General features: G+C 38.4%; 1 protein-coding gene across 4 annotated transcripts in view; it reads left to right on the top strand.

The window, feature by feature from the left end:
• The first annotated feature begins 3,544 nt into the window (after nucleotides 1-3,544).
• The window catches only part of Srek1 (splicing regulatory glutamic acid and lysine rich protein 1), a 33,640-nt gene continuing 13,721 nt past the window's right edge, over nucleotides 3,545-23,463 (top strand). The window contains exons 1-7 of one of the 4 annotated variants that reach the window (XM_031359822.1): nucleotides 3,545-3,870; nucleotides 10,786-10,919; nucleotides 16,083-16,198; nucleotides 19,081-19,245; nucleotides 19,676-19,854; nucleotides 20,988-21,118; nucleotides 21,970-22,084. In XM_031359822.1, the coding sequence (XP_031215682.1) occupies nucleotides 3,710-3,870; nucleotides 10,786-10,919; nucleotides 16,083-16,198; nucleotides 19,081-19,245; nucleotides 19,676-19,854; nucleotides 20,988-21,118; nucleotides 21,970-22,084 (1,001 nt within the window). In that variant the 5' untranslated portion in view covers nucleotides 3,545-3,709. The other 3 variants (XM_031359821.1, XM_031359824.1, XM_031359823.1) reach the window with 3 other exon arrangements.

Raw genomic sequence — 23,463 nt, 5'->3', positions numbered from 1 at the left:
GTATGTGCACATATATGTGTGTACATGCATACAATGGTAATAAAAATGTTAGAGTCATTCTTTACGTTTATGTGCATGTGCATGGTTTCATTTGCCTAATATGTGTGCAGGAGCCCGGAGGAGGAAGGAAGATAGCATGTAATCTCCTGGAACTAGATATATATATATACATACATACACACACACACACACACAATCACCGGTGGGTGTTGGCAACTGATTCAGGGTCCTCTGGGAGAAGAGTAAGTGTTGTTAACCACTAAACTCTAATCCCATAAGTAAAAGTTTTTTCAGAAAGATCTAATATCAGGATTGAAAGAATGAACATTACGAATAACCTTACAGAGATTGAATAATTGCAGTGAAATGGAAAAAAATTGATAAGGTGTCCCTTGAAGTCAGACTTGGTGATTCTTACCTATAACTTTAACTTTTTCAAATCCTGTTTTTAATGATGGTTAAAAAAATAATGATGGTTAAGAAAAATGAAGACTTTGTACTTCACTCCTGGGAGGGCCTTGTTCCAAACACCTGTGTGCATGCACACATATCAGATAGGATGCATTTTCTCCTGCTTCCCGTCTTCTCTCTCCTCCCTTCCTTCCCACTCTAACTCAGAAACTTATGAACCCCAGCTAAGTGTTCTACCACATCCCAATGTCCTCAGTTCTTGGTTTCTCTAGTCAGGGTATCCTCAGGTAGCCCACACTGGCCTCAGGTTCATGAATATTCTGCCCCAGCCACATAAGAGAGAATAATAGTATGTTTCAGCACAACTGTATTTACTTCCAATCTCAAGTCATAAGCCATGTCCACAATAGAACTTAATATTCTCTGCCCCTTCCTCATAAAGCAGTTCTTCCTTTCTACTGTTTGACATAAATTGTGGCATCATTTACTCAATCCTCCAAACTGGAGACTTAAACATCTCCTGGTGCTTCTCGATCTGTAGAAGATCAGTGAGTTGCTGAGTGAGCTACATTTACACCCTTCTAAACCAGTGTTCCTCAAAACGCTGCTCACATCCCCCATCTCCAGCGGCATTGTCACCTGAACTCATAAGTTTATATTTCAGACCTCACTCTCAGCTTACTGAACCAGAAACTCTGGGAGAGAGCCCAGCAGTGCTTCCATAGATTGCCGCACACTCAAGCTGGAGCCAGTGTTCTAAGCTTGCTGTTGTCAATTCTAGGGGTCCTGTAATTGTGCCCAAACTGAATGCATGTACACTGTCTTTTTCTGAGTGTATAAGTTTATTCTTCCATCAGGTTTGTTCAAATTTGGAATGGCTTATTGCTTTCCATTATTAAGACCACTCACCTTTGTTTTGCATCTTATTTAGCTCATGCTGATTACTGCAATGAGTACCTACCCGGATGCTTTGCCTCTAATCTCCATCAACCTTTCAGTGTATCTTTACACTGCATTGATAATCCGTGTGTATGTTGCTTGTGGGTGTATTTGTCTTTCCTGGAGACAATTACTTTACCTGAATAGAAGTTCTTGTCTTTCTTTATTTCGCACTGATAATTTAACAAATACATTATAGACCCAGGATGTGATGGTGCACTCCTTTAATCCCACCATTTGGGAGGCAGAGATAGGCAGATCTATGAGTTTGAAGCTAGCCTGGTCTACAGAGTGAGTTCTAAGACAGCCACGGCTACACAGAGAAACCCTGTTTCAATATTTTATTTTTTTAATTATTTATTTTATGTATGAGTTCACTGTAGCTGTCTTCAGACACACCAGAAGAAGGCATCAGATTCCATTACAGATGGCTGTGGGCCATTATGTGGTTGTTGGGAATCGAACTCAGGACCTCTGTCAGTGCTCTTAACCTCTGAGCCATCTCTCCAGCCCGAAACCCTGTTTCAAAAAAACCCCAAATGAGCAAACTAACAAATAATACATTTAATAATACACACGAATGATACACACACCTTTAATCCCTTGGGACTTGGGAGAAAAGTGGATCTCTATGAATTCAAGGCCAGTCTGATACACATAGTGACGCCCAGGTCAATAAAGGCTATAGTGAGACTCTGTCTCACAAAACAAAAAATATAAAAAAGATACATTGTACATTTAGTGTTGTACTCCTTTACAAAGGAGTTACTTTAAAGTTACATTTAGAGTAGTATGAGTGAATATAGGTAAAGAATATAAACAATGGTAACTCAGAGTTTAGAAACTTGCCTTCCTTCCCAATCAGGTATGAGCCCTTTAACCTACCATTATATTCATCCATCCATCCATCCATCCATCCATCCATCCATCCATCCATTGATCTCCACAGTGCTGAGATTACAGGTTTATTCCAGTTTCAGGTCTATGGTGTCAACACCCGGCTTTCAAGTACACAAGGTGAACATTTACCAATGTAACTGCACCCTCAGCTCTACTGTTGCTTTAAGACCATCAGTACAAATGTGAAAAGGGCAAAGTTTAATAATAGAACATGTGTTGAGGCCTCCCCACTCTAGCATAGCTGTAGCCATTTTGTTCCATGCCTCCCAGCTGTTTCATATTGTTGCTGTAATATGCCTACCTGTCAATGACACAGAAAAATAACTTGATTCAGAGCAGAGTCATGCTGATCACATACCCTATTGTGTTCTGTATGTTATGTTTGTTAATCTTAAAAAAATTCCACAATTATAAGCTTCATGTAGGACACATCAAATTAAAGGTCAATATGTCTAAAATAGCTTGAGTGAGGGCTGACCACTAGGCAGCACTTCCAGAACCTGCATTTGTGCTCATTGTTGTTTTAGTGGTTTTAACCTTTATAAGATGGCCATTAAGAAATGTCCAGTGCTCAGCTGTGAGCTGTTAACCTGGTTGATCAGCCTTGGGGTGTGAGTACAATAAATCATCCCTATTTAACTGAGTTTGGTTTTTCCTGTGGTTTGTGGGGCAACTCCAGGACCACAATATGTTTTTATATTGTGGGCCTACAGGAATGGACTTGAACCATGAACTTTGGATGTAGCTGCTCTGGTTGAAAAGGATTGCGCCGTATTAAGGTGCCAGTTGTATGTAGACCGTCTGTGTCTTTTACCTGCCTTTGCCTAATAGTATAGATATTAGGGCCAGCTAGTGAATAAATTGCATGTTATAAATTGACAGCAAAGCCTTTCATTCACTCATTTACCCTAACCTCCATACTTGGTGTGAAGATTTCCAAGAATTCTCATAGTTAGGGTGCCTGCCAATTTTGAAAATTCACGAGGCTATGGTTTGGTCAGGTGTGTATTTAAAATGTCCAGATGTCATTGTTCCTTTACCACTGCAGCCCAGGCCTCTGGTTTCCTCCGCCTGATTTGGAGAAAGAGCCGGGCTTCCTAGCTGACAGAAGCATAGAGAAGTGACTGGAGTCTGTAGGCACAGCCCTCCGCAACCCTCCCTGCAGCAGCGGGTAAATCTGAAGACCAAGAGAAGCCTAGCAACAATTCCAGCGACCTGACCCCCAGGGCTGCGGGCGGCCAGGACCCGCAGGGAGCCGCCGCGTTGCCAGGGCGACGCTTCCGGCCGGCGCGCGCAGCCCCCGGAGCAGGAGAGTTGCGCGATGGGCGGCTAGACGTGCCCGGCGCCGAGCATTAGCTCTCGGGAGCGCGCTCACGGCCGCGCGCCTTCGCTTCCCAGGCTCCGTCGCTGACGCGTCGTGGACGTTGGGGAGCGGGAAGGCAGCGGCAGCGAGGCCGGGATGAACAGCGGCGGCGGCTTCGGTTTGGGCTTAGGCTTCGGCCTCTTCCCTACGACGGTGATTCAGGTGACGAACCTCTCGTCGGCGGTGACCAGCGAGCAGATGCGGACGCTCTTTTCCTTCCTAGGAGAAATCGAGGAGCTACGGCTCTACCCCCCAGAGTGAGTGCTGGAGCCCGGTGGGGGGAGGGGCGCGCCGCCATCCAGACCTCGGGCGCCGAGGTACGGGGGAGCGCGGGCGTCACGTGACCGCGCGCCTTACCTAGGCGGCCATGTTTGATGAGGGCACTAGGCCGGCTGCGGGGCTCTCCGCGTTGGGGTTTTGTGGATTGAACTCCACGCGGGGTTCCTGCAAAGGACTTAGGGGTGCCTTCCCCTATCGAACCTCCAGGACTGTGGTCGATGCTGGGTCTTCGAATTGGGTGCCCCGGGCCTTTGGTTTCCCCCGAACTTAAGATGGCCGCAGGTGGGCCGGCGGTAGTCCTCATGGCAAATGCCTATAACGTTTTTGCACTGGGAGAATCGTGGAGATCGCCAGCACCGCCAACGCCCGGACCTCTAGGTCTTAGTGTCAGGCTGCTAGTGCTGATGAGAGAGAGTGAGGATGACAACGTGGAATTGGGGCCGTTTTTGTTCTCCGGGGTGATCTTAGACATTAACCATCGTTGTGGTTTTCCTAACCGAGCCAGTATTCAGGATCTTAAGGATCACGTCAATCTTTCCTTTTGGCAACAGCCTGAATTTTTCTCCAAGAAGGTCACACTGGCTCAGATGTTTCAAAAAGTATAAGTCGGTGCAGAATTATCGCTACTGTGTACTGTGTACTGTGTTTAAAATCCAGCTCCTAATTGGCATTTGTCTACATCGCTTCCTAGGCAGTGTACTTGAAGTGGTAAATTTCCCTTATGCAATATTAACTAATGGGATAATTCTTAATGGTTTTACAGTTCTTAACATTCACTGATAAACTTTAAGAAAATACTAAGGTTCACAGTATTTTGTTCTTTATACTAAAATTATTTGAAGGAAAAGATGCCCACGATTTTTTGGGAAAAGATTTTGGCTTATTTCATAGTCATGCACACAGCACATTATATCTCTACTCTCTGTAAGTAGCGGAACCGCTACAAATTGATTTCTTACGAATGTGGGTATTTGATGTTAATTCCTTTATTCTTGGAAATATTTCATGCATTCAGAAAAGTTGAAATAAAACAGTGAATGCCCATTAGTATTCTTTTCATTTGGTGCAGTTGATTATTAAATTTTCATTTATTCTAGCTGGGTGTGGTGCTATGCGCCTTAATCCCAGCACTCTAGAAGGCAGAGCTGGGGATCTCTTGAGTTCAGGCCCACCCTGGTCAGGTTCAGTGCTCTCTGGGTGAAGAGAAACTGTCTCAGAAAACAAAACAAAAGATAAGAAAAAAGAAAGAAAATTCATTGTTTTAATAGTGCTCCCCTCCCTCTTTTATCTAGTATATGTTCAGAGAATACCATGATACTTAGTTATCTCCAGTCTAGAACAGGCCCCTTCCTCACTTAAAAAAAATTCTTTTATTAAGTTGACATTTTGTGATGTAGGTTAGTAGAATGACATATAGTGTGAGATTATATGCTGAGATTCAAGCAGTGTGTTTTTGACAAGAATCCTGCATAAGTGCATGAGTGTAAGGTGTGATATAACTGTGGCACTAACATTTGTAGTATCTCTTAACATTTAAAGATGCTTTCAGCTATCAGCTTACATGCTCAACATTTAGTAATTGAGTAATTTAGTAGTTGAGGCGTGTTCGTATGAAAGGGTTGGAAGCCAATCATTAAGATACTGTGCCCCTGAACTCTTGTAAATTAACTTTGGGACAGTAGAGGGGCTGAAGAAATAGAGGATTTTTTTCAGCACCAATGAAAGGCTGTTTGTAATGTAACACACTGCCAGGTATTAACTGGCATTTGGGAAGATGCATCTTAAAGAGTCTCCCTTGACTTCTTCAGGGCTGGTCTTGAATAAATCCAGTTTCCTTCCTGCATGAAAAAAATGTGAGGTTTAAAGATCAAAGGGGGTAAACAGCTCTGCTGTTGCGGTGGTGGTGCACGCCTTTAATCCCAGCACTTGGGAGGCAGAGGCAGGCGGATTTCTGAGTTCGAGGCCAGCCTGGTCTACAGAGGGAGTTCCAGGACATCCAGGGCTATAAAGAGAAACTCTGTCTCAAAAAACAAAAACAAACAAACAAAAAAGTCAGTATGTCACAATAATTCCTTTGGCAAAGTTGTTGCCAGACAAAAACTCTTTCCTAGTTTTCATAAGTTTAGAAGTAGAGCCGCATTCTGATTTTTTTTAGTGATACTGATAAACTTTATTAGCAGCTTTATCTCTCCATAATGCAGTTATGCTAGCTGGTCCTTAAGGATACACTTGTAGTTTGGGGCTGAAGTGTATAAAAAGTGGCGTTCTTTTGTCAAAGATAATGATAGTTGTCTTGATTATCATATAAACATTGCTTTGTGATTACTATTTAGAAGTCGAACAGTTGTTTGATTTAAAATTCGAGGTACATTTTCTTTAGTGCAGTATGAAACTAGGTCACATCAGGTGTCTTCCTTTTTTGCTCTCCACTTTATTTTTTGAGAGTCTTTCTCTGATCTCAAGCTCTGACAGACTGGCTTAGCTGGCTCACTCTGGGGAATCTACCTGGAGTGCTGGTGCCCCAGCCACACACCACCACACCCTGCTTTTATGTGAGGGCCAGGATCCTACATATCCTGAGAAGGGGGATAGGAGGGTTCATTTTAATTTTTACACATTAAACATTCATGTAAACAGGCCAATTATATGGGTCCAGGCTATAACACGAGTTCAGTCCTAGAACCCACTGTGAAAGGAGAGAATTCAGTTGCTGAAAGTTGTCTTCTGACCTCCTTCTACAGGTACACCTGCGTATACACTCGCCCAGATAATACAGAATATTAAAAAAGGAACCTTGTAGACATTCATTGAACATACTAAGAACTGTTTGACAGTTTTTTCCTGTTGCCAGATAATTAAATATCATATCCAGAATTACTGTCCCAACTTTTTGCACAATAATTGAATTTTATAGTTCCTGAATATCTATTTATACAAATTGCTTTTTTCAGTAAACATCATTGTAATGTAATGTTTATATAGAAAAATGAACATCATGGTGTGGAGATCAATGAATTTTTATAGTTTTAAACATAGCAGTGTAGCAAGCAACACAGGTGGGGAGTGTCTGTGTGCTGCAAGTTCCCCTGTGCCTTCCTTCAGATGATTAACCTCCCCAGGGGTAATTCTATTTTGATTTCCAACACCAGGGAGATTTTTCACCTGTGCAGTTTTTCTTGCTTGCTCTGGGGTCCTACTTTTCTGGTTTTTGAAATTCCAAGAACCAAAGTAAAAGTCTGTTTATGTCAGTAACTTAGTTAACGTTAAAAAATTACATATGCTGTGTCTGTTATATTTTGTTGCCATGGCAAACTTGGAAGCTCATCAGACAGGGAGTACTTTGCCTCAGGATTTTAGAGGCTTCATAATGTGTTGACTGGCTCTGTTGGTTCAGCCTATGGCCAAGCAGAAATAAGGTGGTTAGGAAATAGACAGACCCCAGAAAGGAGCCAGGGACAAGGTAAAATCTCTTCCAAGGTACACACTGCTGCTGAAGCATGCCCCATCTCCTACTAGTGCATTCAGCTGGATAACCTCAAAAACAACAGTAGCTGAGGAACAAACCTTCAACACACCAGGGCCTTCTTGGGCTACTCTGTAACTTAACCATAGCAGCCATTCTTTATAGAATGGAGAACAAGAAAGTCTGTGATCTTAACATCACTCCACCAAACTCCTTTCATTAGCATGTTTTTTCTTCTGGTCCTCTATATGTGCCTATTATAATGCAGTGTAATCAAAGGAGTCATACACTGTGATTATAAACTTTTTTTAACTTAATCTGTAATAAGCATTTTTCATATTGATGTGCTTTAAAGTAATATTTAGACATGTGCTGTGTTGAGTGTTTTTGAAATTCTGTCATTATATGTTGGTTATCTTTAAAATTTAATTACAAATGAATGTTTAAGCTAGATACATTTGGAAGTGTTGATCATCAGCAGTGATTGGTAGGTCTGCAGGCAGTGTCAGCACTTCATAAGGAAGACTTGGAAATTTGTGCCATCCAAAGTACTTTTGGAGTCCTTAGGAAAATGCTGTGTTCGTCAGTAATTGCATACATAAAACTATTTGTCCATGTCCATAAAACTATATCATTTTGATAGATCTTCTGAAGCAGGTATTCTCAACTGTGGGTTGCAACCCCTTTGGGGATCAAATGATCCTTTCACAGGGATCACCTAAGACAATTGGAAAACACAGATATTTACGTTAAGATTCAAACAGCAAAATAGCTACCAAGTAGCAACAGAAATAATTTTATGGTTGAGGGCCACTACAACATGAGGGACAGTGTCAAAGGGTTGTAGCATCATGAGAGCCACTTTACATCTTTAGATACATCTTTAGGTATATCTAGGTGTACTAATAAAATATTGGACATATTGGTAACTACATTGGCATTTGTAAAGTAACATTGTAAAGTAACATCACCATGTTTCATGAAAGAATACCCATTTAGGATCCCAGAAATTTAACCTGTCCCTAGAGGTGGGTTTTGTTTGTTTGTTTTTAAATGTCTCTCCACTTAAAACCCAGAAGTTTTATATTCTAAAAGAACCTAAAACTTGATTAAACAAACGAGGTCAAAATCTGCTACTTTTAGACAGTGCTTTTTTTTTTTAAATTGGTTTATTGAGACAGGGTTTCTCTAGATTTGTAGACTGGGCTGGCTTTGAACTTACAGAGCTGCCTTTGTCTCCCAAAGACTGGGATTTAAGGTGTTCATCACCATGCTGCTGTGCAGACAGCTGCTTTCTACAGAAGCTTACTTTCAGATAAAACGGAGTATGTCCACTTTCTGAAAAGTAAAACTGTGGTCATGAGTTTTGGTGTATGTGTGTGTAATCTGCCTGTAAGCCTGAGAGAGGAGGATTTGAAACTCAGTAAGCCTGTGCAACATAGGGACCCTGTAGAACAAAATTAGATTTTAAAGTGCTAGGAGCTAGAGGTGTGTTTCATAGTTAAGAGAACTTGTCTTGGGGGCTGGAGAGATGGCTCCACAGGCAAGAGCACTGACTGCTCTTCCAAAGGTCCTGAGTTCAATTCCCAGCAACCACATGGTGGGTCACAACCATCTGTAATGGGATCTGACGCCCTCTTCTGGTGTGTCTGAGACAGCTACAGTATAATTGCGTATAATAATAAATAAAACTTTAAAAACTTGTCTGGCGTGTTTGGGGCCTTGAGTGTAGTGTCCCTAGTATCACAGAATAAAGTGGTATAAAGAAAAATAGTTCTATTAGATTGTTCAGATATACTAGAACGACCTAGGCATATGATTCATAAACATAACTAATTTATTAATAATACAGTTTTGATGCTTGGCAGTGGTGACGTGTGCCTTTATGCATGCCTTTACTCTTAGTACTCAGGAGGCAGAGGCAGGCAGATCTCTATGTTCCAGTACAGCCAGGGATTTACAGGGAAGCCCTGTATTGAAAATAATATAATAATACCAAAATAATAATAATAATAATAATAATAACAACAACAATAAACATAAACTTTTGCTTGTCAGTTAACATCTATATGAAATCTGTAATGTTCAATAGAACACTTCTCAAAGCTGAAATATTTACATGTTTACAAAATAATTGTGAAGTTGGGCTTGGTGGAAGATGAAGATTAACAAAATTGCTTAAGGACTGCGGGTGCATGTAGCTCAGTGGCAGATGCTTGTCTAGCATGTACAAGTGTACCACAAAATGAAAATTACTGAACTGTGAAGTACTGTATCAACAGTCCTCAGCCTGTGGGTTGCAACCCCATTTGGGGTCAAACAACCCTTTCATGGGCCACTTAGGAGCAGAGTGAGTTCTCACAGCTTTCTCTTTTTTATGTAGCCTGGGGAATAGAACCAACCATATTTAGTGTGGGTCTTCCCACTTCAGTTACTCTAATCTAGATAATATCTAATAGAATGGTCTCTGGTGAATGTGGATCTAGTCGATTTGACTAGCAGTATTAACCACCACAGGTTGACAGTGTAGCTGTAACTTTAACCATTTAGTGCTCTTCTACATTGTTTTAAAGGTAGATTTGTTACTATATAAGATGGATCACACAGAACAAATTCAGTGAAAAAAGTGACTGGAGGGGCTGGAAAGGTGGTTCAGTGGTTAGAGTATGTGCACTACTTTTAGGTTCCCAGCACCCACTTTAGGCAACTCACTTCTTGTAACTCCAGTTCCAGGACATCTGATATCTTCTGGACTTATTGATCACTAGCATTCACATGTGTATATCTACACTTAAAAATAAAATCTTTTTTAAAACATGACTTTATAATTACTAAACAGTTGCTCAGTGACTTAATGAGAAATAGCATAGATAATTGAGTTAAATCAAATAGACTAGAGTGTCTACTGTTTTGCAAAATAAATTACATAATATTTTGTTTGTAAAATCTTTTTGTTTTTGTTAGCTTGAAGCCATGCAAAATCACTTGTTTGGTTCCATATTACCTAATTGTATGATTACTGTGAAGTTTTCAGTGATGTGTGTTTGGATTGGTGAATCCAGGGCCTCCCATGCTCCACTAGCTATGGGTTAACCACGGTTTTAGTGATACAAATGTTGGGGAATCAGGGGTGAGAGAGGCTACAATTTGAAGCCTTGAGGATGGCAAGTTCTGTGAAGGGATTTTGACTGATACCATGTTAGCTGTTTCTAATTTCATTCATGGGCTGACTGATTTGTATGCACCCCTAGAGTGACCTCTGTTTTTGTTGGACAAGTCAGTGTTAAATGACTAAAATTTGTTATTTCACGTGTTAGTCATATTTAGCAAGAAAAATTATCTAAGTCTGATGTAAGAAAGAAATTTCAAATGAAAATTATAAAACCATGCAAATGTTTACTAATCCATATGTTTTCTTTTTATCTTGCAGCAATACACCTCTTGCTTTTTCCTCCAAAGTATGTTATATTAAGTTTCGTGACCCATCAAGTGTTGGTGTGGCCCAGCATCTAACTAACACGGTTTTTATTGACAGAGCTCTGATAGTAGTTCCTTGTGCAGAAGGTTGGTATCTTATGTTTTTTTTTTTCTTATTGTTTTAATATCTGTCTTGTCTGTTACTATAGTCTTTAGCTTTCCTGGAAATTGGCCAGTACTCTATGTGTGAGTCTGTGCACACTCACATTGGTGTGTGTGAAAAAGAGAATGAAATTTGAAGAAGAAAAAACATCTGCAGAAAATTATACTGAAGTGGTTAGTTTATTACTTATGGATATTTGAGATTTTACAACTGAACACTTAGAAAATTTATCAAATATTTGCTTTTATAGCTGGCTTTGACTTTTCTGTAGCCAGTTCACAGATTGTAAAAGAAGAGCTTTTTAGAATTTAAAAACTTAAGTTGGTATGAAAAATATTTTAACTGTATATGTAAGCATATACTCGAGAACAGAGTTAAGAATTTTCCAAGTAAAGCTTAATGTATATTCAGTCAAATTGGGGTTGTGATATTTTATATTCACTTGAAAAATACGCAGTTTATTCTTTCAAATATCCTTTCTATTGTTATGAGACTATTGTTTCATATTCAGTGTAATTTTTGTTATACACCTGGAACTTTTTTCTTTGATTGGCTTTTATTGGGGAGGGTAACTGGAAAGCAATTTTTAAAGCCTCCATCAGGGAGTGATGTCAGAGATGGGAGCGAAGCCCAAAGCCTTATAGTTACTTGTAAAATTTTACATCTTGCCTTGCTTTAAGAGCTAATTATTATTAAAAAAATTTATGTTTTTCCAGAGACATTCATATATAATTGGCTGTTGATTTTGACAGTTTTAATGTTCAATTAACTTAGAGTACTGACTGGCTTATATACATACATTTTAATTTTTTTTTTTTTTTTTGCTAGATGATAGTAACTATTTTATAGCATAAAAGTATGCTAGAAAAAATTTAATGGGCTTTTTATATGTAATTTTAAAAACTTGTAGTTGCTAGATTTACATTAAAATCATTAGTTCATCTGGAGTTTGCTGCACTTTGGGAGTTTTATGCTTGTTTCAGAATGCCTGTTTTGGAATGTTAAGAGCATTATAAAATAAAGCTCCTCCTAGAATGGTAATTTTGAAATCCCAGAACAGGAAGTTCTGGTTTCTTTTTTCTCCCTCAGATAAATTCAACAGCATATTTCTTGTGTTTAAGGGTTAGAGTAGATAGGGAAGATAAGCATGGGGAAAAGTAAATTATTTGCCAATATATCCTGGTCTTCAGAGTCCAGTAAAGTGAGAGAGGGAGACGTTTTTCATTCTACAAAGTTCCATGCTGTGAAAATGCACAGGAAACAAATCTTAAACTAGAAGTAGCAGAAAAGTATATAGCATAGGCTTTTATCATTCCTGATTTTGAAGGAAGAACTTTAAATCATTGTTGGAGCCTTGCTGTAATCCCATACGATCAGAGAGAGTGATTTGTAAGAAACTTTCAAGGTTATGGAATATGGGAGTTTTTATTTGTTTGTTTTGCTTGCTTGATTAAGACAGTCAGCTATAACTTTAAGCATTTTTAATATTACCATTTTGCAAGAAAACTTTACCATTTTTGGACATGCAAATCTAAAAATTTACTGCAGTTTTTAATCTGTACCTTAATAAAATATCTTAAGGTACCTTAATAAGATACACATTTTTTAATTAGGTCTTTCAAATATAGCTGATGACTTTTACAGCTGCTAAGTCTGATTATGCACTTCCAGCAAAGAAGTAATGCATTGTTACATTAAACAAATAGAAAAGAGAGCAGAGTGAGAGAAGCAGATGAAGGCAGTCTGCAGTGGAGGAAGCTCTGACAGAGGTGCACGGGCTGTGTGTGCCCTGGACAGTTGACTTGCTGCATGCTTCAGCCCCATAGAAGCAGCACTTTGGTGTAAACGAGAAAGGCCATAGAAAACATTTTACCAAAGTTTGCAATTTCTTTCAGTTTGCTGGCTTTTAGTTCAGACAGTAATGTGAGAAGAGAGTGGAAAAGTGGTATTTGTACCCATTTAGCTGGGACTACTGTTAATAAAATGTGCCGTTTTGAATAAAATATACCTTCATTATACTTGTCTAAATATGACCTTCTTGTTGTTACGTGCATTTCAGATTTCTTTTTATAAATGTTAACATTTAGAAAAAGTAAGATCAACGTACAGGTGTGAGCCTAATCATCAGTCATAACTTTATGTCCACATTTTCTGGTAGATGGATTTTGACTATTAATTTGGTTTTGTATGTTTTCTCTATGTGATATTTGTGCATTATTAGATGACTAGACTGGCCAAGGCAGACCTGTTACACTTGCCTGAGTTAGGCATTGTTTGCCATGCCACTAAACCTGCCGCCAAGTGAAACCTTCATTGGGGAAATGAGATCGGAGTCTGAACCGCAGAAGATGGACGCCCTGTCTCTGTTTTTATTGTTTTGCTTTAATTTCATTTCTTTTTCTTTTGTCCCTTTTTTTTGTTTTATTTTGTTTTTTGTTTTTTTAAATCTTTCACTTTTAACTTATAAGCTGGTTTTCCAGTTCTTTGTGAATGGTATTCCATTAAGAGGTCGTAATATGTTGCAAATTTATGGGGAATGATTAACAGAGCTCAACCTTAAGATGAACCAAACTGTCCTGCAGTAAGTTAGAGTGCAGTTCTGTGAAGATGCTCAGGCCTTCTGGTTGGTCTAGTGGGTTACTGAGGTACATTTTGATCTTCAAACATTAAAACACGAGAATCTTAGGAACATTTTCTGATGGGCTCAGTGCTTACTTTTTCCCCAAGTCTACAAATCTCATAAAAACCAACTGATGGCTTATAATTTTTGTCCTTCCCCCTAGAACTGTAGACAATATAAAACCATCAAGGAAAATAAGTGCATTTCTTTTCCCATCTGAAGGTAGGGGGAGGTCCTTGTCTTTTTACCTTGGTCTTATGAAGCCTTTTGTTGCTTCTGGGGAAATTGGAGAAAACTGTTCATTATTTATTTGCATGCATTTTTTTTGTTTGTTTGCTTGAATTTTTTTGTTGAAAACTATTCAGAGGTTACTAGCTTTTTAAGTCGATTCTGAAGTGAGGACTCATAGTAGTATGAGAGATGTCTACCTCAGTTTTGAAGTGTAGTTTGGGGAAAATGCTAAATGCTTGCTTGTTTTACACTTCTATATACTCAAGGGAAGCTTTAGAGGACACAGTTTACAGAACTATAGTTTGGAAATAGCACAATGGAATTTTTCTTAAGAGTATCTTTAATAGAGTAAGACAAATAATATGAGCTTAAAGTTACTGATTTTTAACAGTTTATTGTCATGAGGTAGGGAACTCTGATAGCCCACTAATACTTAAGACAGAACTGAAGCCTCACAGTACTAAGTAATGAGCTGGGGTTCATGTTGAATACCTTATTGTCTGTATAGTCTCTACTGTATAGATAGCTGGGTTTACTTATTGACAAATAATATTCAATTTGGCACATTACTAGATTGCAACTCAGGTGAATAAATTAGGATACTGAAGCATAGAGTGTATACCTCAGGATAGCAGTTACTACTCATCAGAAGTGATAACTAATATAAATAGTATAGTATATATATATATGGGCATATATAGATGAGTAGTAGTTCATTATTATTTTATATCTTCAGAAAGGCTTACCTTGTTATCATTCTGCATGTTAAGAAATTTGTTCTCCAGAATTTAAAGTAATAACCTCATTTTTAAAATTAGTTAAATTTAGATGCTGTAAAATTAGAAAGTATGCATTTGTAAAGCCACTAAACTGTAATTCTATTTTTTTTTCTATAGATAAGCTAAAACCATTATCTAAAGTTTTAAATTGCAACTTGAATTCCATCCGTGCTTTGAGGTCTTTGGGGAGAGATTGTTTATCTATTTATCTTTGTGCATCTGGTTGTTGTAAATAGCATTTACCACTGAAACAAGGCATGATGCTTTTGAAAATTTACCACTTAGATTTCAGCTTGTGTGATTTTTGAAAATGCAGTTTTAAGACACTCTTAATAAGTTAATAGGAATGGTAATTTATATATGTGGTCAAGTTTGAGAAATATACCCATCCCCCTTTTTTTTTGCTAAGAAGATAGGAAAAATGTGCAAGTTATAGTCTTTGTCAAATTGTTTTAAATTCAGAAACCAAATATGGCAGATCATGAACTTCAAAATAAACTTGTTTTTTTAAGTTGCAGGCATTTTTCTTAAATGGTTTTACTGTTACTAAAGTGATTTTACTATTACTCCTGTTAGAAAATTACAGGCTTCATAAGAAAAACATTTGTAAGCATTAGTTCTATTCTCAGATAAGTATATATAAACTGCATCTAAAGTTAGTATTTTAAGAAGTTTCCTGAGACTAGGGAAATTTTTGTTGTTCAGTCCCTAATTTTTTTATCAATCACCTAAGGCATCTTTGGGATTGGATTCTCTCTAGGTTTTTAGTTGGTGAGGCACCTTATTGATGAATGGGTATGGACCTTTTTAAATTCAAGCTGATTATGTGTTCAAGTTTTCTGTTTTTTTTCTGTTTATTTGAGATTGAGTGGAGTCTTTTGGAAGGTTATCAGAATTGTTTGCTTCTCAAATAGGTAGCTTCAGTAACAGGGTAGAGACACTCATTATGGAGCAAATTTCAATTCGCACATATTTGTTTTTTTTTCTTTTTCTTTTCTTTTCTTTTCTTTTTTTTTTTTTGACTAATTTGGTTATTTGCCATTTCTGGGGATTAAACTTTAAAAAATGTTCTTCTTTTCTGTATCTGATGTTCTGTGTGCTATTAGTGACGCAGCCAACACGAACGGTTGTCATGTGTAACACAACTTTCGATCACCGCGAAAACAGCGTCCTGGGAAAGCGTCCATGCTTGATATCGTTTGGTTCATGAACATTAAGTTTCCAGTACAGGTGACCCATAGCTCAAAGTGTTAAATAATTGTCTACATTATTCAGTTTTTAAAATAATGTTCCATTAATGAGATTGTTAGTCTTTGAAGTTTTGCTCACTTTTATTTTTCCTACTAGAGCAGGATAAAAGGAGAGCCTTATGTTCTTATTTGTTTCTTTGTACGGGTCTGATAGATAGATTCATTTATTGTTATTATTTTTTAAGTGCAAGGGTAATTGTAAAATCATAGTTGTAAAGTTGGTGTGGTGTTTCTGCTTTCCGTCATATTTGGAACTTGCCTCTGCAGGTAAAATCCCAGAAGAAGCCAAAGCCCTTTCTTTACTGGCTCCTGCTCCAACCATGACAAGCCTGGTGCCTGGTGCAGGGCTGCTTCCCATACCGACCTCCAGTCCTCTGACGGCAGTGAGTAGCGTAAGTCCCCTTGATGGTGTGAGCACTGACCCTTGCATATGTAGGTGGAGTAAGGAGTAAGACAGTCCATGCTTAAAAATGTACTCTACATCATCTCAATTGATGTTACTTTGGGAATTACTCTGAAATAATTGGGGGCTTGTTCACATTTGAAAATTCAAATAGGAAACCCAGTGCTTTAGATAACAGACTTAGAGGCCCAATTTCACTTCTCAGTTCAGGAGAATCAGAAGGACAAAGTCCATTTTAAGGGAGATAAACTTTGGTAATGGAAAAAGCATTTCAGAGATGACTGAGAAGGTTGAACAAGGTAAAATACGACAGAATCCTTACATTTTTGCTGTGTAGGATTAAACTGTAATTAATATCTTGTGATTTCTCAGTAAAGGAAAGATATAACCATTACTGGGCTTTTGGGTTTTGTATGAGAAAGATTCTGGTCATTCTCCGTTTAAAGGAGGGCCATTTGCCAGGTAAGGCCCGTGCCTTCTTAACTTGCTAGTGTTTTCATAGGGTGTGTGCAGACTTGGTGATTGTGGTGGTCGGTGTGTCCTGATTGTAGGAGTGGCTTCTGAAACGTTGACTCTTGTACAGCATTCTAATGTAGGAGACCATGGAGCAGGACAGTTTTTAATTTAACTTCTGTGCTTGAGGAACTAATGTTGCTCAGTGTGGCTGGAAAGGAGTGAAGGGAGAGAGCTAGGGGTTTAAGACTATGCAGGACACTGACTTGGTAGTGTTTTTTAGATTATAGAGAGGTATTTGAATTTAATTTTTAAGCACATGACCTCACTTTTTTTTTTTCTTTTTTTGTTTTTTGAGACAGGGTTTCTCTGTGTAGCCCTGGCTGTCCTGGAACTCACTTTGTATACCAGGCCGGCCTCAAACTCAGAAATCCTCCTGCCTCTGCCTCCCAAGTGCTGGGATTAAAAGTGTGTACGACCACCGCCCGGCGACTTCACATGTTTTTAAAAAGGTGAGACTGGCCACTATGACAAGAGAGAGTAAGTGACAGTGGTTTTGTAAATTTGTTTTCTTATCTTTAGAAACTGCTGTTATTTAACAGTTGTTAAATTTAGTTGTTTACAATATATTTGCACATATTGTCAGTGATCACTTTTATGGAGTAGCACAAGTAGAAATGAAAATGATTATATTTTTTTCCTTAACCTTTTTTTGTTACTTCTGCCAAATGCAGAACATGCTTCAATATTCTGAGAACTTCTGTCTCTTTAAATATACTTTAAAATGAACATGTCTCCTAATATGTGTTCCAACACTGACTTTACTAATGTTCTAAAAAGTTTATCCTCTGGGGCCCAGAGAAATGGTTTAGTAGTTAAGAGTACTTGCCGGGCAGTGGTGGTGCACGTCTTTAATCCCAGCACTTGGGAGGTGGAGGCAGGAGGATTTCTGAGTTCAAGACCAGCCTGGTCTACAGAGTGAGTTCCAGGACAGCCAGGGCTATACAGAGAAACCCTGTCTCAAAAAAACAAAACCCAAACAAAACCAAAAGCACTTACTGCTCTTGCCTGGGGCCTGGGTTTGGTTCTCAGCACCTTTGTGAGTGGCTTACAATCTTCCTGAACTCTACTTCTAGGGTACCCCATATCCTCTTTCAGTCTCTGCAGACACCTGGGTCTTTGCGGTGCACACATAAACATAAAATTTAAAATTTTAAGAAAAGATGAATCTGTGGTTTTTGTTTTTGTTTTCCTTCTATTGTTACATAAAAAATAGCTTACTATTCCAGGTTTTTCTTGAACTTCTGTCTATTTCAGCTTTATTTTGTTCATGTTGAAGCCTCGCATTACCAGATCATTTAATCTCACTACGTCCTCTCCCTCCTCTTGGTCTTTTCTTTAGTCAGGGTTTCATGTAGCCTAGGCTTCCTTTCAGCTCTGTACTGATGTGTGGAGATTACCGTTGTGTGCCACCATTTCTGTCTTAAATTTTTAAAAATTTTAAAAATTGGATTCTGTTAAATACCACTGTGTTAGTGCCGATAACAAGGGTTGAATTAATAATTCAGTAAACCTTAATGCTGTAGTTATGATTACAGAGTCACCCAGTTGGTGTTTTTGAATCACCAGAATACAGGTAACACTTGCAAATTTTGTATTTGTGAATTCATTCACTTAGTAAAAGGCTTTGAAACCCCCAAATCACTGTCTGCAGTGGACACATGCTCTAGAGTAATGATGAATTTGAGTCCCATGATGTGCATATTTCAGATGAAGCCAGGCGTTTTCTGCTGTTTGAGTACTCATTTTGCAGACAAGTGTGAGTGTAGTCTGTTTAGTGCCATATTTTTTGGAATTCTGTTTTTGTGTGTAATTTATTCTTTAGATAGTTCCCCATACACAGTGCTTTAAAAAGAAAAAAGCTTAGTCAATGTGATGGAAATGTAGAAAAGTTTCATTTGTTCTTTTGTTGGCCATGTATTCAGTGTTGATGAATCAACATGTTAACTGAGGGACTATCAGACAGAAAGATGCATCAGAAAGTTCTGTACTGAATGCTTGATAGACAGGGATATTGTCACGACAGGCCCCAGGAACTTAACCTCCCTCCTCTGAGACATTGGCCCATTGTACAGTAATACTGTTTATGGTGATCCCAGAATGTAACTACACTGAACATTGGAAAGCACGGTTCAGTTTTAGTATCAGTTTAAATGTAGAGAAATACCTAGGCAATTAAAGAACCATTTGCTATCTTAAAACCTAATGTTCAGATACATGTAGCTTAAAGCAAGGAGTTCCCTTTCTCCTTCTCTTCACATAGGGTTGATCTATTGGTAGCAAGAATAGAGTACAGTGCTTTGGACACAAATGAAAACTACCTCATAGCTTACATTTGTTTTTTTGTAGCTTGGTGTTTCACTTAGCAGTTTGGGAGCTATACCAGCAGCAGCACTGGACCCAAATATTACAACACTTGGAGAGATCCCACAGCCACCACTTATGGGAAATGTGGATCCTTCTAAAATTGATGAGATTAGGAGAACAGTTTATGTTGGAAATTTGAATTCACAGGTAACTAAGAAGAAACTGGGTGGCGATAGCTGCTCGTTCTTAAAAATTGTTGATAAAGTATTTACTTGTTTTTAAACTATGATTATTAGCATATATTATATGATGGATTTCATTATAATGTTTTCACACGTATTTTGATCATATTTGTTACCCCCCTTGCTCCCTGTGGCTCCTTCCCACTCCCGTTGTTCCCTATTTTCCTCCCAGCTAGCCCTCTTCTACTTTCATGTGTTTCTTGGGACCCAATAAGTGTAATGGGGATTGGATATTAGGAGCATAGGCAAGGGTTATTGACAGGAACGTGGGGACCTTGCTAGTCTCATCACTAAAGAAAATGTACCCCTCCCCTGCAAGCATTAACTGCTTTACTTACTTGACTTAAAAAGGGAAAAAGAATATATTGTATTAAAGTGTCACTCTGCTTCCTCAGACAACGACAGCTGATCAACTACTTGAATTTTTTAAACAAGTTGGAGAAGTGAAGTTTGTTCGGATGGCAGGTGATGAGACTCAGCCAACTCGGTTTGCTTTTGTGGAATTTGCAGACCAAAATTCTGTACCAAGGGCCCTTGCTTTTAATGGAGTTATGTTTGGAGACAGGCCACTGAAGTAAGAAATCTTCAACAAAGAAATTCTAATGACTTAGAAAAAGCTGTAAAGTGTTTGATTTCATTAAGGCTTTTTAAAAAAAATAGTAATTGGCAATTTGTGGAAAGGAAAACCCTGTTAAGTATAAGTGAAGTGCATGACACTGTAACCTTCAGACCTGTTTCTCTTTTTAATATGTAGATGACTGTTAATTGTTTGCCTATGATACATAGTGGCTTCAGGGATGTTTCTGTTCAGTTCTATTGTCAGGTTTGTTTTGTGATGGTTGTAGATTCTGGGCGCTTAACTTACAATTGAACTGCAGAATTGCTTATAATAAGAATTTGAGTAAATTCCAAATGCTAGGAAGAAAGTAGTGTTAAGTACTTAGAAGTGTTTTAAATCAGACATTGTGAATTTATCTGCTCATGGCCAACCTTGTTTGCAAAAGATTCATATCACCTTTCAGATACTCAAGTCCAGAAATTGTAATTTATGCAGATTATTAAGTTCAATGTGGTTTTGAGTTTTGTAGGTAGATCTCTTAATTAACAGTTTTGGATTTTACTCTTAAATAATCAGTCCCTGTTGTTATTGGATGCTCAGTCTTCTCTGTGGAGTGTGTAAGATAGACACAGCTGGTGTGTCTGTGTGTGTCACAGAAGCAGCTGTGCCTAATAAGGGAGGTGTACCAGATGCACTTCTGACTTAGACATAGGACATAATGAATAAAATGGCCATGTAGCTAGCTTCCTCTTCATTCTGCTAGGATGTGCAGGGTATTAGCACAATATAATTAAGAGTAGAAGTGGTCCATTTTAATCCTAAGCATTGTCACTTTTTTCTGAGGTATGTGCAAAAGTGCTTGTAAACTTGTAATGGTCTATTTAGTTGTGGAAGAAGTAAGGTAGACTTCATTTTTTTCTTGCTTTTGTTTCTTTGTTTAGCAAAAAAGTGGTAGGTAGAAATGATCATCATTTTCTAAGGTTGCTTTTGGCTATTTAGCAATTTTTATTCCATATTTAGCTATTTTTATTTCCTTATGTGCTGTTGAGATGTCTTCATATTTATAAACATGTATATCATACTAACATTTATTTCATGCTTTATAAACTATGGTGTGTGTTTGTGATATACTAATATTTTTAATTTAGAATAAATCACTCCAACAATGCAATAGTAAAACCTCCTGAGATGACACCTCAGGCTGCAGCTAAGGAGTTAGAAGAAGTAATGAAGCGAGTACGGGAGGCTCAGTCATTTATCTCAGCAGCCATTGAACCAGGTAAGGCCACAGTGTTGTTGTACAGGACATAGTCTAAAGACCATAGGCTCTTAGAACTGTAAGGAATTGTAGGATTACACTGCTCAGTTCCCCCACTGTACAGATCAGAAGACTGAAACTCAACACATAGTAAGTGGCTTACTCAGAACAACTCAGCACAAACCAGCTTTGCCCTAATACTGAACTGATGCACTTTAGCCATAGTCAGTGAGTGTTCTATGAAAACAAATCCGTGTTGAGGTTGGTTTACTGAAAGCAGAGGGTGAATGTTTCTGTGAAGCAAAAAAAGGAAGAATAAATGTTTAAAATGTTAAATGTAAGCAGGTTGCCTTTCCCTCAACGTTTTAATTTTAAGACAAGAGAAAGGGCATCTAATTTAGAAAAAACAGATAGTCAGTTTGCCAGATTAAAGGAAAACTTACTCAAAATTTTGTGTTGCTAAATACTTTAAACTCCACTCTAAAATGTCTATGTGATTTATCTTTCATTAGATTTCCTAAATTACTACTTGGAGTTTAGGTTCAGTTCTAACAAAATAAATGCAGGAAGGTCTTAGCCTCACTGTCATAGGAATTGCAGACATGTTTTAATCTTACGTTATGGCAGCAACAAACTTCTACGAACAGCTGTTTATAATCATGTGGTTTATATGTACTGCTGCAGGGTGGCTGCACTCAACGAGTTTATGCAATGACTTTCTTGGATGTTTCTGAAGGATAATTGCACAGGAGGAGGATGTACAGAGAGTAGGCCCCTTGCACTATATGTGGTATATTCCACTTGTGCCTAATTATTAACTGGGATCTTTAATTGTTCTGAGCTTACGCTGCAAAGTGGTTTTTTCCTCCCAGAGTCTGGAAAGAGCAATGAAAGGAAAGGCGGTCGATCTCGTTCCCACACTCGCTCAAAGTCCAGGTCTAGCTCAAAATCCCATTCTAGAAGGAAGAGATCACAGTCAAAGCACAGGTGAGACTCTACTGTCAATGCTCAATGTTCTCTCAGTTTGTATTTCAAAGAGTTATGATGTCAAAGTATCAACTCAGAAATCTCATTTGTGTTTGCTTACCTGGTGGTGTGCTTATTGTTACAAACTATTGCTCTGATGAAGACATTGCAGTTAAGGGCTACACCAGTGCTGCCCAGCCCATTTCTCTCTTTCTGTGTGCTCAAAAGAAAGCATTTTTTTTTAATTGATAATTTTTAGTATTTCAGTAATCTTTAGTTTTAGAAGTTTTCTATTTAAAAAATACATGTGTTTTCTACTTGAATTTTTTTTTTCTAACTAGCCTTTTCCACATATGTGACAGAAAGTATTTGATTCTGTTCTGAGAAAAGCTAATGCTGACCACAGTGCTCAGGCTGCAGTTCTCTCAAGCCGCCCTCTGGCCAAGCATCAGTGCTGTCTTCAAGTTCTTTTTGTCCTATTTTTGATCATATTGTCAGTATTGTAATTGTTTTCTATGTAATTGCTTTGTGTTTGGTGCAAAGGGTACCTTAGAGTGTAAATGGCAGCATGTTCTGTTGGGATTGGAAGTATTTTTGAGAATCATGCCTGAAGTGTAGTGAGTCCTTGTTACCTGCTGAGCTACTGTGTGTATCTTGGGCGAATGCCCCAGAGATGTGTGCGTGCATATCTTTGTGGGAGTTAAAGGAGGAGGCCTGCAGGGAAGCCTTACAGGCCCAGTCTGCTCTCTCTGTGCTCATCAAGGAGATTCTATACTGCTATGGTCCATACATACTTTACAAAATCTTCTTTGGGGACTTTGGTGTCTCTAAGGTCTTAGTTTGGCAAGCTCAAAATCAGGTCCCTCAAGTTTAAGCCAGCATGGTGTACATAGTAAATACAAATCAGCTAGGCCTACATAGCAAGACATTGTCTCAAAACCACCCAGATTATAAGTGCAGTAGGAAGCAAGGTTAGAGCAGAAAGTAGAACAGATACAGCAGTGTGGAAACCAAGATGGATGGATGGATTGCCACATGGTGGCAGGACAGTGAAGATCAGAGAAGGATGAAAGTGCCCAAGAGTAATAAAGACTGGTTTCCTGACTCTCCGTTTGAGTGGCTGTAAAGGACAACCAAGCTCTTAGGCTGAGAAAAAGTAAAATGTGTCCACTAACAATGGTTTCTCTGATAATATGTGAAACTTTACATACTTTTAAAAATTAGGGCAATAACTGAGTTATCTACTTTATCTACTGCCCACTTTTAAAGTCTTTGAGTTAACATACTGTTTTCTTCCTCTAAGAGTTTATTATGTTCTCTAAGAGTTTAAAATGAAATTTGTCAGTTTTTATTATTAATGAATGTATTTGCATATAGATGTATCTGAGGCTAAAATTAGA

The sequence above is a fragment of the Mastomys coucha genome, unplaced genomic scaffold (genome assembly GCF_008632895.1).
Source record: "Mastomys coucha isolate ucsf_1 unplaced genomic scaffold, UCSF_Mcou_1 pScaffold8, whole genome shotgun sequence".
Lineage (NCBI taxonomy): Eukaryota > Metazoa > Chordata > Mammalia > Rodentia > Muridae > Mastomys > Mastomys coucha.
This window is presented reverse-complemented; position numbering and strand designations above follow the sequence as displayed.